The following is a 17,509-nucleotide window of genomic DNA, read 5'->3' on the forward strand; positions in this document are numbered from 1 at the left end:
TTTCCCTCTCTCTTTTTATAGGACTTTGTACATAGAGGGAGCGAGGAAGCTGGATTTTGTTGGCTGGTGTGGGGCTATCCAGGCGGCAGCAGGCAGAGGAGGAGACACCCTGAGCCAGCAGCAGCTCACAAACACAGACATACCTATCATCGTTCACAGCTGCATCCAATACATCACGCAGTGCGGTAGGAGCCATGCAGAGATGTACACAGACAGTGACACAAATGCATTTAAAGAGCCTCAGCATTGCCTTTGTCACACACTGTCAGCATACACAGACACTCACATGTTTATTATTTTCAGAAAGTCATGCTCCTTATCTGCCACACATATATATCCCTGCGTTTATATTATAGTAGCAGTTATATAGAGTCTGCATTGCTGTATGGGAATGTGGTCTTTCTCACCGTCACTGTGTGTGTGCACTCTTGGCACTTTCTGCATGTGTGTGTGTCCTCATGTGACTATAATAGCAGGAGTCCTGACTCTTGAGTGAGAGCAAGAAAGACATCTCTGTTCCACATCCATTTCTGCCCACCCTCCTGCTACAGTGCTTGTCTTTCTCTCTTTTGGAGTCTCTTCTTTATTCCTGACTCCTCACCCTTAGTCTTCCTCCCACCCTCCACCAGCTGACTTGCCTGGCTTCCACTCTGCCTGGTTTTCTATCTCCTTTCTGTCAACCCCCGTTCGCTCCCTTTAAGCTTTCCCTCTCTTTTCCTCCTGTCATGCCTTCAATTCCCTCCATTTATGATTGTGTGTAGGTCTCTGTGTGTATCTGTATGCATGGAAGGATTCATGATCCTGATATCATCTACTTTACTGTCAGGAATGTTAATCTGTATGGACAGTTTTCCATGAAACCGGTGAAGTTTGTTCTCACTTCCATGTGCTGGTAGTGGTCGTTTACCATTATATTGTGATCACGCGCATGATTTTTCAAAAACTGTGACAAAATACAGTGACTTTGAATGTTTCCTGAGGTTGACATGACCTGGGATTTCTGATTGTGACAGGTGGTTGAATACCGACCATAATAAACCTGCATTATAATTAGGTCCGACTTGAGAAATTTAACACACTTCGGGTTGAAACAGGGTTTTAATCATGAGCCAGTGTTAACAGGAGAACAAGAAATGGAGAAAGCGAACAAGAATGAAGTTGTTCTTTTAATGGCATGAAGCTCTCTAGTGGGTGTAACTTAAATTAAACCGTTTGAGCTTTTTCTAAATGTATAGACAAATAAAATCACACAAAACTAACTGCTGTCCCCACATGCGTTATTTTTGCTTTTAGCAGGCAGTCGACAGCTGATGGACAGCGTCTTTAGAATAATGATTTATATGCAGTCAAACATGCGCGAATATTTTTTTTTTTAGAGAACAGTTTATCTAATTTATCTAAAATTAAATCTGTACATATTCTGCTCTTATACCCAAGCTCAATTAAAGCCCAATCACAAAATGATCCAGGCAGATGTTAGAATTTCTCCTATCTGTCATTTTGATGAACAGGGTCATAAAAATTCTGTCAAGCTAATGTGCAGCCACTTTTCATGTCAACACCACACAAAGCAGATAACGTTGTTTTAGCTGTGACAGTGGAGGCCAGAAAAAAATACCAGCCGTTGTGCATAAACAAGCAAAAATGAACAATGCAATTATAGAGAATTAGACAATTACCATTAAAATATGAACAACCCATTTTTATGAAAATTAGCTAACTAAATTGAACTCAGCCTCTTGTTGTAGCCTGCTGCAGAGGCGATTGTCACTAGGTTTCTTATGGCTGTAAGCTGAATCCATGCTCTGCTGCTGCACTGGGGATTGGACTTGCCAGCTCCACTTCAGCCAAAGTTTTAAAGTCAGGGAATATTTCTCCAGGGAAGTGATTAGAAGTTGTCCTGAACATGAGATCTTCTGATCCTGATGCACTCACATCACCAGGAGAAATCTGCTGAATGCGCTCCTTCTGCACCCCTCTGTGATCCATAGGGGTCACAGACATGCTCTGTGGTCTCCAGTCTGTGGCTTGTTAGTGTGTTGTCAGCTCCTAGATAGCGAGGTGCGTTAAATAGGTCTTAGTTGTCCTTCATCCACCGCATCTCTTCCTCTTTTTTTCACCTTGTTTATCAATGCTGTAGCAATTATTGGTCTTTTTGGTAGCACTACTTTAAAAGTTAGGTTAGGGTAAATTGCCCTCTATGTTCTAATCTGTCAAAATGTCAGATGACCTCTGGAACCAGGACTTTTTCAAGAAAACTATCCTAGTTTGTAGCTTTAATACCATGCATTTTACACTCTGTACAGTGGAGTTTTTAAATTGAGTTTCGTTGACATGTGTGACTCTCTACTGGATCATATGATCATGAAATTGAAAAATGAATACCAAGTTGAAGAAATACTTTTTTGTTGTTGTTGTTGTTGTTTTTCTCCCCCCAACCATGGTCTTACAGTATGTCAGGATTAGGACTGACAGTATGTACTTTGTTACCTGTGTTTATAACATAATGTTGTGTGTGGGGTCTTGTTCAATGTGTATGTCTAGGCTTGACGTCAGAGGGGATATATCGTAAGAGCGGTGTGAACTCCCGTGTGGCAGCTCTGTGCGAGAGATTTCGTCATGATGCTCGCAGTCTTTGTCTGAGGGACGGAGAGCATCAGGTGGACGATGTTGCCAACACACTCAAACGCTTCTTCAGGGACTTAGAAGAGGGACTGTTCACGTCAGAGGATGCCAGCACCTGGCTCAGTACTGCTGGTAAAATTCACAAAACTGTTGCTGCACTCTGCTTTATAGTTAAGCAGTAATTTGAAGATGAGTATCACAAAAAAATCTTTTTTCCACTTGCACCTATGATATCTAGCTATGCAAATAGTCTTATGTTATTTTCTGAGATGTTGTACTTGTTACTTAGACTTCTGCTGCCACCTCAAAGGAATGGAGATTAATATGTATTAAAAATGTCCAGGCTTTTCAGGATAATTCTTAGATGTTGCTATAGATTTAACGGTTCGGGGACTATTTTAGCCCCAACACTCATTTTTGTAGTGTGGCAGGAAAAGTCTCAGTGGCTGATATCTCAAAATCTTGAAGGGCAATTAAGTGGAAGTTTCTCTGGAGTTTTTAACCATTAAAACTATGCTCAAAATATGTTCAAAGGAGAATCAAGTTTGAGTTTGCCAGAGATGCCACAGCTGTGTGTCAGGTTATATCTTATTGCTGTTTTGATCCAGACATCATAGAAATGACTTATCATTTTCTTTCTTTTCTTCTTTCTTTCTTACTGTATTTCTTTATTTTATCTCCTTTTCACTAATTATTTCTTCTCTTTCTGTTTTGTCTCTTTACACTCTTATCTTGAACTTTCCAACTTTCCCTCTTACACACCCTGACATTCTCTGTCATATTGTTTCTCTTTATAATCCGTCTGTTTTTATAATTTCCTCTTTTCCTTCCCCTCTCTCTGCCTTGTTCTCCAGCCAATCAGAATGAAAGTATGAAAATCTCCCAGTATCAGCTACTGTTAAACAGACTGCCTCGTGTTAACAAGGCTACACTACAAGCCCTTATCAACCACCTCTACTGGTGAGAAACACACACAAACACTGAAATCCTGAGGCATCTCTTTGTATGTCTGTGTGCACATTATGTGTGTTTTCCCTGCATGTGTATGTTTCAGTGTACAGTACTGGTGTGACCGGAACCAGATGAACATCCATAACCTGGCAATAGTGTTTGGCCCCACGCTGTTCCAGACCGACGGAAAGGACTACACTGTTGGTCGTGCCATAGAGGACCTCATAGAACACTACACCCTCATCTTTGAGGTCAGACGTGGTGCTTACTGTTGGACAGAGGGGTGATAGAAGGGCATAACATTTTGTACTCAAAGCTGATTGATTGTCATCTTGCAAGTAGATAACATACAACTATTGTACTGTTTTAACTGTGTGGTGATAAGATTACGTTCTTACAGCAGCTTTTATTTGTTGAAGAAAGAGATGTAAGGTAGAAGGCAGTTGGGGAGAGAGGAAGGAAATGCACCATGAAGGGATTTCTTTTCCATTAGCTTAGAATGAAATTCCTGCAAAATTTACTTCCCATGAAAGACGGTCTCCAAAGTGCAGAAAGCCTTAACTGTAATATTTAGTTTTGAAGAGATGAAAATTCAGACTGGTGCCAGTGGCATTAGTTCTAACAACATAAAGTGCTGATTTCCTGCTGGTTTTTCAGCAGCATTAAGGATTGAAGGTATGCCAGTTGTTTGTGTAAGGGAATGAGTGTTTTCAACTCTGTTTGCAGGTGGATGAGCAGCAGCTACAGAAGCAGCTAGAAGAGATCAAGCATATCATCCTATTGCTGGAAAATCCCAACACAAAGTTACTTGTGAGTCACTCATACACACACACACACACACACACACACACACACACAAAGCTCTTATTTAGTTTCTAGCAAAGTATATTTTAATGAGCTGTAGGGTGTGGTTCATGTTTAATGATTTGTTTCACTTAGGGCTATTCCCAAATAAGGATTTGGTCAGTTTACTGCCAGTCAGCCCTTCAGCGCAACAATTCCGTCTTTTCTTTCTTTCTTAATAAATGTATAGCCTACGCTGTTCAACTAGCACGAATTTCAGTGATGATTTTGACCACGTTAACATCGGTATTTAAATGCAAAAAAGTGACAGGAACATATTTGAGTATTTAAAAATCAACAAAAGACAGTTGCATATGATGCAATATTTAAATTGCGACCTATTTAACATAACGACCTACAGTTTTATTTCCATGTTGTGTACATGCTTATGCATGTGCATGCTGCAGTTGTGGATCATCTTTTATCCTTATTTGTTAAGTCTCTCTGACCGTGTGTGTGTGTGTGTGTGTGTGTGTGTATACATACTGGGCATTTCAGGGTACTGAACCAGGAGGGCACTTCATTTGCACAGTGTACCTTGAGGAAAAGAACGACACAGCAGAGCGGCATGTCCAGGTGACCCAGACTTCACCACATGACATGATATTACTACTTTAAATTGTGGAGTGGAAATGATTAGTGATTGATTAGTCTTTGGACAGTTAGATTAATTTCAGTTACTCTTAAAATGACCACGCCAAACATTTGCTGGTTCTAGTTTATGATTTAATGCTTTTCTTTGCCACATGCTGTATGATAGCAAACCATGTATTTGGGGTTTACACTTCTGGCTTGATAAAATAAGCAATTTCACTTCACCTTCACCCTGGGCTTTGATCAGTTATAATAAGCACTCCGCTGTTTTCCAAAATTTTACAGACAAAACAAATAATGAACTAATTGAGAAAATAAACAGCAGGTTAGTGAATAAAAGAACATAAGTCTTTGTTGCAGGTCAACTTTATATTTTACATCATTGTCACCCGGCGCTTGTCCAGGGTGGTGTGCAACAAGTCTCACAGCAGCCACATTATAAACTAATGGAACGATGCAGGAGTAACTGTGTTACTGGTCTCCTTAGATTCCCGCTTCAATGACAGCAGCAGAACTGACCTGTGCAGTTTTGGACCAGCGCAAAATCTCAGTTAAAGACAAAGAGTACTGGAGCTGCTGGGAAGTCAACGACAAAGAGGAAATGGGTGAGGCATAGGGGTGTGACGAGATCTCATGTGATGAGATCTTGCAGTACTAAAACATGACACTATTTCTCGTCGAGGCAAAAGCTGCGATATCAGTGTATATAACAGAACTGGAGAAGCACCCAATATGACGAAGTGTGGTGATACAGTCACATTCCAGCAAAAGTACAACTTTTTGTGGGCTGCATTCGTTGGGAGGGGTTGCAGTGGGAGTGTTCTAGGCGTGCATGTTATGACTACATTATGATGAGTCGGCGTGAGTGGCTTCATTCATGTTTCCATCCCTGAGTTTTCATTGTGTTTTGGTTAGCCATGCTGCTAATGTAGTTTACTCTACCTTAGCACCATTTCTACCACCAGTGTGCCTGTATTGACAGATAAAAACACAGATTAACATCCAGTACTAACATAATGTGTCATTATGGTGCGTTAACTGTGGCCAAAATTCGAGAGTGAATAGCAGTGAATGCTCATGCTATCAAGGTAAACAAAAGAGTCTTCTTCCTGTGGGCATCCACATCAATCGCCCCATTTATTTGATTGGTCAACTCACAGCTCACACACAGCTTCAATTAGAAGTTAGAAGCTCGTGCATAGTTCATGCGCTTATAAGGTCTGAAGAGCCTCATATGATATGATATGATAATTCATACTCAGAAAGTAGAACTGAAGTGACATTCATTACAAGATGAAGAGTTAAAACATTTCAAAATGCACCTGCATTGTTTCGCAGACTTTTTTCTGGTCAAATATTTCATTACTGAAGATTTCTTAAAAGTCGTGTTTTAAAATATCGTCTCGTTTTGTTCTCATGAACCCAATATTGTGTATCGTCTCTTCTCGTGAGCTAAGTATATCATCACACCTCTAGTAAGGCAGATTGGACTTATCTTTTTAAATCTTCCTTTTTTTCCTCTATGACTCTTATGAGGTCCACAGCAACACAAAAACCAGTTTACAAAGCCTGTCCAGTGCTCTTCACTCAACCTGCAGTCTGAGTGAACTAACCAAAGTGAGACGTATACGCATCAGTGTTGTGGTTTGTTTGGTATGTGGGCCATCTGGTTCCCCACCAGGAAGCATCTAGGTGACTTGTCACTTGCCAGTGACTTCCAACTGCTTGGGCAGATTTCCCTTTACTGGCTAGAAACGCAACCTGCTAATTATAGCACATTGTTGAATGATTGTGATATAAGGAAATAAATTAGAAAGCATATGAATGACAGAATTCCCTCTAGGTCTTCTCCTCAGTCACTGCTAGACTTTTTTATATTACAGTACCAGGAGCTATTTTGAGTTTGATATGTAGGCATAAAAGCACAAACTGCTGAAAGGTGTAAAGTGACAAAACAAGTCTTCATTCCAGTGGTTGCTAAAATAGAAAGATACATTTTATAATTGCATGCTCAATCATGTGCTAATTGTCTCATAATGACATCCAGGTTTTCTCTTCTTCTAATGATGTAAAATTCTTTAGCTCATGTACAGTAAACAAAGGATATGAGGTATTTTCAGATGGTGTTATGTCATCTTGTGCTTTCCCCCCAGAGCGTCCCCTGCACTATAAGGAGCGAGTCTTACCCATTCTTCACTCCGTTGGCGCCGACTCCCATTTGCTCATTAAGAAACACCTTGCTATGGACACAATGATTAGCTACTTGGGTAAACACAAAAGCAAATGCCAACAAAATATCCCTTTAAGTCACTGCATTGCTTTTCCTGCACATATTTACATTGTTTTTGATCTGTCATTCTGCCCTCTAGCCAGTAAAGTAGATTTATCCAAACATGGGATAATAAAATTCAGAGAGCAGCGGAACATCCTGGGACTGGGAAGTTTCCATGACCGATATTTCATCCTCAATTTCAACTCACTCAGAATGTACAAGGACGTCAGAGTAAGACTGACAGGAAAACTTATGTATTCTTTCTTTGGTGCTTTAGTTTGTCACAGACTCAGTTGTTCTGTTTCTTTCTCTCTTTGACTGTCAGAGTAATTGTTCAGAACGTGAGTGGCCGGTGAAAAACCTAACGATTTACCTAGGTATCAAGAAGAAACATCGTCCTCCCACGTGGTGAGTATTGTATGTGCAGTGTAAGCACAGAGACAGGGGTACCCTCCTGTCATTTACAGTCCTCCCCATGAATACTGAGTGGCAAAGCAGCAGGTGACTGCTTTGAATGATGAGAACTTGATTCTGTGCCAGAGGGAAGACAGATAGAAATATGAAAGGCCACTGGAAACATCAATGGTCTTATCACTTACTTCACTGTAAAGCCTTCTTATCTTTCTCATCTAAATTCAAATTTTTAAAACATGCCAGAGCCTCGTAAGCATTTAGTAGTGTAACTGTTTTTCTGTAAGTGTACTTTACAAAATCACTGGTAATGGTGCCAGGCTTACAAATATAGTCATCAATATTATAGTCATATACTAAATGAGCATGGGTTGAAAAATGCAAATAAATGCCACAAAGAGCCCGGTGTACATTTTGAGAGAATAACTTTTGATTTCTGATTCTTATTTCAGAGTTATTTCGTTTCTGTGCCAAGTCTGTAACCCAGCTTTCTCTTCAGCATAATAATTCAAAGAAATAATTAATGGCTAAACCTAAATAATTGATTTTCTAATTTTGGATACATGTAATTTATCTGCCTTACCTGCAATGGCTGATAAGGGCTTGTGAAGACTGTGACCACTGGGGGGCAGAGTGAACCCAGAAATGACATGACATTTATAGTCGCACTGCTGTTGAACTCATTTTCCCTTTTCCGTCTCATTCTCTCTCTCATTCTAGCTGGGGAATGACAGTGGTGTATGAGGGTAAGAAACAAGAGAAGCTTGAGAAACAGCACTGGTGAGTAGCTGTCCACTGATATATGTACAACATATAAACCTTTTATATACAGTATACTACTGTAGCTGTCAGCCCCGAGTAGGTTACTCATTCTCATTCCAGTTTTAACAGGCATATATGCTTTTTTTTTCACTTATGTGCATGTGCAACATCATAGCTACATAAAAATCTGATGAACACTGTTGCACTTACAATGTTGAAATCATATCAGATTACTGTATTAGTTTGGACCATGATGCAGCTCACATAAAGATAGTCCTTAGGCATATATATATAGATATATATGTGTGTGTGAGTCATCTGTAATCATCTGTCCATAGATTATTTAAGCATGGTGAATAGAACTAGAAGAATAAAGTTTTTATTTTAAGTCATTTTATTCTTGTTCTCTCTCACTCTGACAGTTAAAGCATCATATTTTCTGCAGCATCCATCATTGCAAAATGATTTGTTCATTTTGAAACTTGTATTGTCCTTATGTTTAGCACACAGTGGCATTTTTCCCTTAGTGGTCATGTGATCACATTTTTGATGCGCATGTAAACATGACCAACATTAGAGAGGGTGGGCAGTTCGCTGTAGGCAGAGGATAAAAGGTCAGATTGTTGCATGAGAGTTTGGAGGAGGAAGTATATGAAAGGTCAGCTCCAACCGCGAGGGAGACACACATGAGTACACCTGTAACCAGGCCTGTTCACATATACATCAGTTGACTTCAGCACAGGGAGCGCTGTTCTCATCACGCTGTAGTCAGGATCATCTCTTGGTTACGCTCCATCGTCATGTCCAGCAAGAAAACACACCTGAGAGGAAGAAATGTTGCGAGGGAAGGGAGTGTTGGAGAAAGAGCATACTGTATACTAAGTTAGAAGTATTCCATTTACTACAGGAAAAAGCAAATTTAGTGAAGGAATGTCTGGTTAGAAATAACAAGGGACGGTATGGAAAAATTAATGGATGAGGGAGGTGCCAGTGTGATGGATGCTATGCTGGATCTTGGCCTCTTATTGCTTATGTTACCTCAAAACTATTGTAAATGTTCCCTTTTTGTTGCACTATTTTATCAGTATATTCTCACAGCCACTGCACTTAAACTTACAGGGACTGATACATTTTCAAAATATTATGTAAATTTTATTCTGTGGCTTTGTGGAACTCTGGGATGATAAATGTGCAGCAATTATTCTTCTGCAGTTGATAATAGTCCAGATTAGCATCCCATTTAATTGCATAAAATGTCAAATGATTTGTAGGAGATTACTGGGTACCATACTGTAGATATGCATGCTAAAATAAAGGGACTATTCTCTTTTGAATCCCAACACGCACTAATGAGTTGCCTTGGCCTGAATGATACTAACTAGGACGTGGAAGGAGCTGTGTGTGGTGGATTAGCATGTGTGCCAAATTTCCTAGCTGTAACTAAATTTATGTCTGTGTTGTACACTGACTACTGCATAAACTGCATCTAAAGTGTGTATTAATGTTTTGTTGTTGTAGTCTAAAGCCATGCTCATAAGTTTTTTTTACCAGACAACGCTCAGAGGGCACAAACCTCCAACAAGGCACATCAGTTTCCCCATAATACAATTCAATTTAAATGCAGTATTCCCATGATGGTTTGACCCTCATAATCGGATTCCTTGTTTTTGAAAACCTACTGCTGGCATTTGGAATCACATTGATTATCGTCATTAGTTTGAAAATTATTCAAGAGAAACAATAGACAGGAGTGATTACTGAAGGCCATGATCCATGCAGACTGAAATAACAATGTGTACTTGCAGACCTTCATAGATGCACACAACTCATGCAATTTGGCTGCCCTGTAAGTCCACTGTTTTCCATTGTGCCTCCTGCTACACTTACTAGCGCCACTGCACACCTTCACCACAAGGGGGCACACATAGTCAACTGCCTTTCCAACACTCAGTGGTGAACAATGCTTTTAAAAATCCTTGGATCCTGATGATGATCCAGCTCAACACCAAAATCTAATCAGTTGTCCTCTGGGCCATACCCATAAAAACCTTCACGCCAATCCATTCATTACTTCTTGAGTTGAGCTGTGAACAAATCAACCAACAAACACTGGTAAAAACATTACCCCCTTCTCTTGGTGGATGTAATAAAAACCTATTTATTCAGTGCCACAGCATGGCTGATAATTCAGACAGCTGTGTGACAGCAATCTGCGGGATATAAAATCTGCAAACACACATACAGTACATTACAGAGACACGCAAACACACATGCACATGTATTGAGCTGTGAAGGTACTAATTCAGTTTGTTGGGAGTTTAGATTAGGAGTCATACTCAAGGCTGATGCTCCTGGTGCCACTACTGTGTACCACCAGAGGGAATATGTCAATTTCAGTTAATATCTTTGACTACCTCAGTCTCTTTCTTCTGGATTTTTTTTCCTCACCTTATCACTCTCTATTATATGCAGGTATCTCTGCTACGAGACCATGACAGAAATGAGGGAGTGGTACGCTACTTTTCTCAGTGTCCAGGTGCGATCTGAAACACACAAATAGTTATTTGACAGAATTTAATACACATTTATTTATAAACCCACAGGCCCAGTTATTCAAAATTCATGAGTCTTGACATTTAGCTGTTTGTTTCCACTGACCAGTAATCTTTAAGGCTCGTAAAATCTAGGTTATGCACTAGCGTCAGAAATGGTCTTTAGCATTAGTGATTACAGTGTTATAGCGATGGAGTATACCTGACATTTGATGGAACAGTACGTGCTTTAAAATCTTTACCTCAACCTGACACCCTTATTTTACACTCCTCTTTGTGACAGTATTGTAAAATCTCTTCCTGCTCCCTGTCTCCATCTTCCTCTCTCTCCACTTCTCACTAAAGAACGATGGTGATGTGTGGCCTCAGGATGGACTCCAGCAGGTGCGGGAGAGCCGCGTGTTGCAGGATACACGTCATGGTAACGTGTCACTGATACCGCTGCGTGGCAGTGAGAATGAGATGCGGAATAGTGTAGCAGCTTTCAGCCAAGACCCGCTTGCTGTGAGTCAACCTTCCAATCACTAGACTTATCTAGGACAAACCAGGCAGCCCTGTCTAAAGCTGCAGGCTAATCAGAGACATTCATTCTGAACAGGTGGTCCAGACCCTCAACGCTGTTCCTCACTAAAGAGCAGAACAAATTTGTACTCATGCAAGTTGTGTAGTATCTACTTTTCATTTGGAAGACTGATTTCTGGTGCATGAAAAACTGCACCAGTCTTGAGAAAGGTTTTCTTCTTGTTGTTCACTCCTGCCAACAGTAGGACAGTAGTTGGGGGTTGTACCTGTGGAGCGACGATCTCTGTTCCATGGTTTATCCTTGATTCAATCATCATGACAGGATCTGGGTTCTTAAACTGTGGACTTGGACCAAAATTAGACACTGTTTTCAGGAGCCTAGTTTCCAGAACAAGAGAATAAATTGCAAATTTTTGTCTGGGTCCAAAACTGTTTAAAAATCCAGATGATGTAAAGAGGAGTAGACAGCAGCATCTTCACATTGCTGGAGGTTTGGACTGACAGCTAACAGACCAGAAATGCAGTTACTGTGCTGAGGCTCAGCCAAAGCTCACCTCAAAACACCAGAGTAACACCAGAATCACCCATTCGAGGTGATCTCTCTTGCCTGCAGGCAAACTATGGTTAATACTGTGTTTTACAGCACTGCTGCCAGATCAGCTCACAGAGTTGTCTACTTGGCAAGAATTTGACAAACATCAGCTTTGTTGGATGCTTTTTCAAGGGCACTGACATTAAACCATATATGTTCTACAACATCAGTATCAGCCTCTCCATCTCATCTCTTATTTTCATAGAAAAAATGAGCTCAGCCATCCAAAATAATTTCCTCAGCACTGCGTCTGTGCTGTGGGACCAAATGTCCACAATCTGATGTGTTTTTAGCCATCACATGCCGTACCTCTCATTAGTTTGCTGCAGACTGCAGCAGCACATAACAATTCAACTCAGTCTGCTGTTACTTCTATTGGCACAAACATGATTTTGGGGTAGCTGTGTTGATACCTTCCTGATTGTTGCCTTTCTAGCCTCTTGGGTGTATTGATTTGATGCATTTTTGTTGGGAGTATACAAGGTGGTGTGATTGCTTTGGTGATGGGACAGAAGCTGGGATCATGCAGGCTGTTTGTGTATCGGGGGTGGAGAGAGAGAGAGAGTCTCTGCATATTGATATGTCTAATTCTAGAGTAAATGTGGCACACTCAGCATGCGTGTCAGTGTGTGTCTGTCTGAATGAGACAGAGAGCTCAGTGGTTAATGACTCCAGGTGAATCCAATGATATTTGGTACTTTAAAATGTTAATACCACTTAATCTGCACTTCTCTCTTCTTTCTCACACACTTCTTCACACTTAACCTGTCTTCTCTATTTCCTTTCTGTTCTTAGTCCATCTCTACCTTTTACCTGCTGTTTTTCCATTTGTCCTGCTTCTTTGTCATAACACCTCTGTTGTTTATCTTTCAGCTCTTTAGAGATGTTCGATAATGGGTGCTACAAGAAAGGTAGGTTGGATACCACCCACATTCTAGATGGGCTACTTTGATATTACATTCATTTTAATTTTGAATGTCAGCTGCATGAGCTGTCTCAAGCTCATTGGTCAGTATAAACATGACTTCAGGGAGTCATGTTGCCTCCTGAGTTCCTCCATGCTTCCTCCTGAGTACTTAGGAGGAAGTTGCTGCAGATCAGAACTTATTTTGTTGCCAATATTTTGTCATTATTAAATTTGTTTTTTTTTTTACTCTGCACCTGTTAAAAGATGGTTTTCAGTTATGAATCCAGTAATAACACAGCTAATGAAGTAAATAAATGACAGGGAAGTATAATTTATAAAGTGGTAGTGTGTGTGTTCTGGCAAAGACTACTGTATTACATAGAGCTCAAAACGTTAGTGAATTAGTTGATCAACAGAAAATCGGTCATTTTTGATAATTCATTCATTGTTTAAGTTATTAACAAGAAAAAAATTCCCCAGAGGTGGAGCATTTCTCTACTTACTCTTTGTAAGTTGAATATCTGGATTTTGCACGGTGGGTCTGACAAAACAAGGAATTTAAAAAGGTCAACCTCTGTCTGGGAACATTTGAGTTGCACTGTTTGCTAAATTCTGACATTTTACAGACAATAATTTATGGATGAATACAAAAATAGCAGGCTGATCAATCATAATTAAAACAGCTACAGGTATTCGATTCAGCCCTAATAGTATGTAAGTTTATTGTATGATATAAGAGTCCGCTGAAATTGACATGTCATATTATTTGAGGCAAAGATAAAGCATTATCTCTGAGTTCTGGCTCATCATTTGGGTTGTCTGTCAGGCTGTGTATTGGCTGTTTATCTGCTGCCTTGACCACTGATTATGAAGTCCACATTCTGTCGGCAGGCTCATATCTGGTTGCCATGGCTCTGAGACATTTGCAGCCTAGATGAAAAATTTTAAGCTTGACCTCTCAGGGGGCATTGAAAATGCTGTGAAACTGATATTTAGAGATAAAAGCCACATGATAGTTTCACTAAGAGTCAGCCTGGTGACACAGATTAAAAAATTTAGGGTACAGGTGTTATGAATAAAGTTGAACATACTGATTAGAATCTCTAATTATTTTGATATTTGTTCTTTAAAAGGGTAGATGGTCGACCTCTGACATCATTTTTCTGAGACTGTACAGCCCCGAGTGATGGACGCTGTCAAAGCATGGACACTCATACTGTATGTGGATTATGTCCTTACACTGCCCTCTGTTTCTTTGAATATCAGCTGGACCAAAAAGTACAACCGGATCACAAGTTAAAGTAGAACCTACACTGGTTTCCCTGCACAAATGGATTTTAGTTGCTGTACAGTAAAAGGAGGTGTGGCATTAACATGAAAGAGAGACAGTTTGATGGACTACAGTCACCCTGAAGATGATCCAAAAATTGCTTCCAGCTCTGCGTGCAGCAAGCCTGCGCCCAGTGTCCCGCTGTTCCCATTGGACAGTGGGATGTGACTCAGTAAATGTATTGCATTATGGGACAGAAGCAGCACGAGCATGCTTAGCAAGTCTGTGCTTTTAATTGAAAAAAGTAGAAGTTTATTGACAGGCAGTTGTAGCAAAACCAGATTTCTAATTTTGTGATGTTTTTAGCTCTCTTTCTGTACTATTTCTCAACAGATTGTTGGGATAATCCTTCAGTTCAAAACTGAATAACTGCTACTGTAAGCAAAGCTGATAACGTATGAAACTGGGACCTGATTTTCATTGGTCACACTGAAGTTTGTTTCACAGGGACCAAGACTCGGACTGAGAGAAAACAGAAATAACAGGTGATGGATGAATGACTGTTACTCCACCGGGCATTTGCCAGCACAGTACAAAACCTCAGGCAGAGTTGCATATTTGTGCTCGTCAGTTTACCTGCATATGTTAATGTGTGTGCATGTGTTAGTGGGCGGACAAGTGTTATCTCATATGAAATTGTCTTTTGGGGAGTGATGGAAGGACAGGTATGTTCTGATTTTAAAAAGTTTTTCTGAGGATTATAACAAGAAAGTCACAATTAAAAAAAAAATGTGTAGAAATATGTGGTTAAAGTGTACGACACAGCGCTGTTCTATGCATTAAAGCGCTTTACAGCTTGAATGTGGCACTAATGCTCCATCATACAGAAGTGGCCTATTTAAGGTGCACTGAGTTTATCCGATTCAGAATACCAGACAGTAATTAAACAAAGGTGGTGGTGCGGCTGTGGCTCAGGAGGTGGAGCAGATCGTCCTCTAAATATAGGGTTGGTGGCTTGGTCCTTGCAAGACACTGATGCTGAAGACCAAGTTGCTCTCTGCCGTCAGTGTGCGAATGACTGTGTGCACAAATGGGTGAATGGACAAAATAGGAAAAAGTTTTTTTGTTAATTTCCACATCGAGAATAAAGTCAAACTTTAACACATTGATTTTTTTCTGGAAATGGTGTCAAGTTTAATCCCCAAATCTTCATTTAATTTGTGACATTTCAACTTTATTCTCGACATGCAAATTTAAAAAAAAACTTCTTCCTTAATATTTTTTGATCAGTAGCCTTGTCTGTCCTAGTGCTCTCTCACAGACCTCAGCACTGCCTCCTCTCTGCACTGTAGGGCCTTTTCTAACGTCTGTGATACATAGGTGTTGCCCACAGGCAATGTACAGTAATATGGTGGGGGTTTTATTTTTCCTTAACCAGCACTATTTATGACCAATTAGATTATGAACTAGTCTCATTGTACAGTAATAATCAGGTGCACAAAATATTAACCTTTGCAACAGAATATTTTATAGGTTGTTTAATAAAACCTCAAAACAAGGTACAGATGTTCCATTTAAAATCCATGTGCACAAAAACAAATCATCTTGTATCATTCTTGGGTTCAGACTTGCACATAATGTATTTTGTGTAAAGAATTCACCTGTAAACTGTTGCCTTACAAATTGCATTGAACATTTGCCCATCTTACCACCTTGTAGTGTTGTTACCTTGTGTCATCTGTAGGTTTTCCTTGTTGTAAAGTTTTTGTAATTTATTTGGGCAGCAGAGGACGCTGGGTGCTGCACTGCAAAATGTGGGTACTGGTGGTGAAACCTCATGTTGTTCAGTTAAATGTTAGTCGTTTTTTGTTTTAAACCTGTGAAAATTGTGTATATACAGTGTATGAGTGTGTTTTATTAGCTGGCCTCCAGCTCTGACCTCAGCAGGAGTTGAGAGAATGTGCTAATTGCAATGCGTATAGAAAGTACTTCATCTCCCCGTGTCATGACTTTAAGTTGTATTGTTTTACAACATCACAGTGAATGTACTATAAGAAGGCGTTTATGACACAGATCACCAGAACTATAATATAACATATTAAACTCCAGCTAGTTGTGTAAGTGCTCGCCCCTTAAAGTCAATAATCTGCTCAGTTACATGTACACTGGGATTGAGCAGCACTTGCCATTTCCTGCCATCACCTCTGGATTGGACTGAGGCCTGGGTTGCTGGCCCTGTTTGTACTTCACCCTTTATTTACCTGGCTTCACAGGACTTCCTGTGTCAGAAACAAACAGCGCTGCCACCTTTGTACTGAATAAAGTGGTGTGCAATATTTGAGTTATGACAATTAAAGCGGGTTAAAAAAAAAACTCAACTGTGGGCTTATCAGACTGCAATCTTCCTCTATTTTGTTTCACAGCGTCCTGTATACAGTTGTCAGTTCTTTCAGCTGCCATAAAGCAGCACCGCGTCTCATCTAAGTTGGAAGAAATTGTGTTCATCTTTTACGCCTGAACTGCACCAATGGTCCTTTTTTTTTTAGGCTCACTGTGTGATTTCTGAAAACCTTCACAACCTACAGTTGTGATGGGCAAAAACTTAAGCACATCATTTTCTTTCAGTTTTATATATGGAACTTTTGTAGAAATTCAAAGAAGTCTATTTTAATTGCTGTCAAAACCTACTTATTACCTTCACTGTGGTTCAGGATACTTTTGGTGTAAGTGTATAAAGACCAGCAGCGGTGAATACTTTTTTCTTAGCAGTGCATGTTCTGTTTCTTTTCTTATTCTGTTACTCTGCATTTTACTGAATTTGCATCTCTGAAACTCTAATAAACGCATTCAGTTAGTTGTTTGTATGTGCATATGTTTGTTCTATTTTTCTGAACATGCACATAATTATCGTGCGCACAGTTCCATTTACTCTGGGGGGAGCGGGGGGCGGCGTGCAGTCCTTGAGAAAGCCCTTGAGGCGGATTCCTCCCCGCGTGTGTGGTTGTGAGTACAGAGGTCCACCAGCTGTCTGTCTGTTCTAAGCAGAGCTGACACATCAGGGTCAGTCTGCACCTGTAGCCACACACCGGAAAGCCCCACAAGGCACTCGCACACAGGAGACCTTCACTGCACCGGTCTCATGCAATGGATACCCAGTGGGGAAGGACACCCAATAAAATAGCTTTTAATGTGTGTGTGTGTGTGTGTG

The 17,509-nt window shown here is 40.2% G+C and overlaps 1 protein-coding gene across 8 annotated transcripts in view; it reads left to right on the forward strand.

Moving 5' to 3' along the window:
- arap1 (ArfGAP with RhoGAP domain, ankyrin repeat and PH domain 1) overlaps positions 1–17,155 on the forward strand; it is a 56,274-nt gene extending 39,119 nt beyond the window's left edge. For 3 of the 8 annotated variants that reach the window (XM_020618159.1, XM_020618156.1, XM_020618163.1), the window contains 15 exons: positions 22–185; positions 2,545–2,757; positions 3,480–3,585; positions 3,680–3,827; positions 4,303–4,386; positions 4,918–4,995; positions 5,501–5,618; positions 7,167–7,280; positions 7,383–7,516; positions 7,611–7,693; positions 8,417–8,476; positions 10,931–10,994; positions 11,356–11,514; positions 12,998–13,035; positions 14,165–17,155. In XM_020618159.1, coding sequence (XP_020473815.1) covers positions 22–185; positions 2,545–2,757; positions 3,480–3,585; positions 3,680–3,827; positions 4,303–4,386; positions 4,918–4,995; positions 5,501–5,618; positions 7,167–7,280; positions 7,383–7,516; positions 7,611–7,693; positions 8,417–8,476; positions 10,931–10,994; positions 11,356–11,514; positions 12,998–13,018 — 1,546 coding nt within the window. In that variant the 3' untranslated portion in view covers positions 13,019–13,035; positions 14,165–17,155. The remainder of the gene's footprint in view (positions 1–21; positions 186–2,544; positions 2,758–3,479; positions 3,586–3,679; positions 3,828–4,302; positions 4,387–4,917; positions 4,996–5,500; positions 5,619–7,166; positions 7,281–7,382; positions 7,517–7,610; positions 7,694–8,416; positions 8,477–10,930; positions 10,995–11,355; positions 11,515–12,997; positions 13,036–14,164) is intronic. The other 5 variants (XM_020618157.1, XM_020618160.1, XM_020618161.1 and 2 more) reach the window with 5 other exon arrangements.
- Positions 17,156–17,509: the final 354 nt, after the last annotated feature.

Source organism: Monopterus albus, unplaced genomic scaffold (assembly GCF_001952655.1).
Source record: "Monopterus albus unplaced genomic scaffold, M_albus_1.0 scaffold202.1, whole genome shotgun sequence".
Lineage (NCBI taxonomy): Eukaryota > Metazoa > Chordata > Actinopteri > Synbranchiformes > Synbranchidae > Monopterus > Monopterus albus.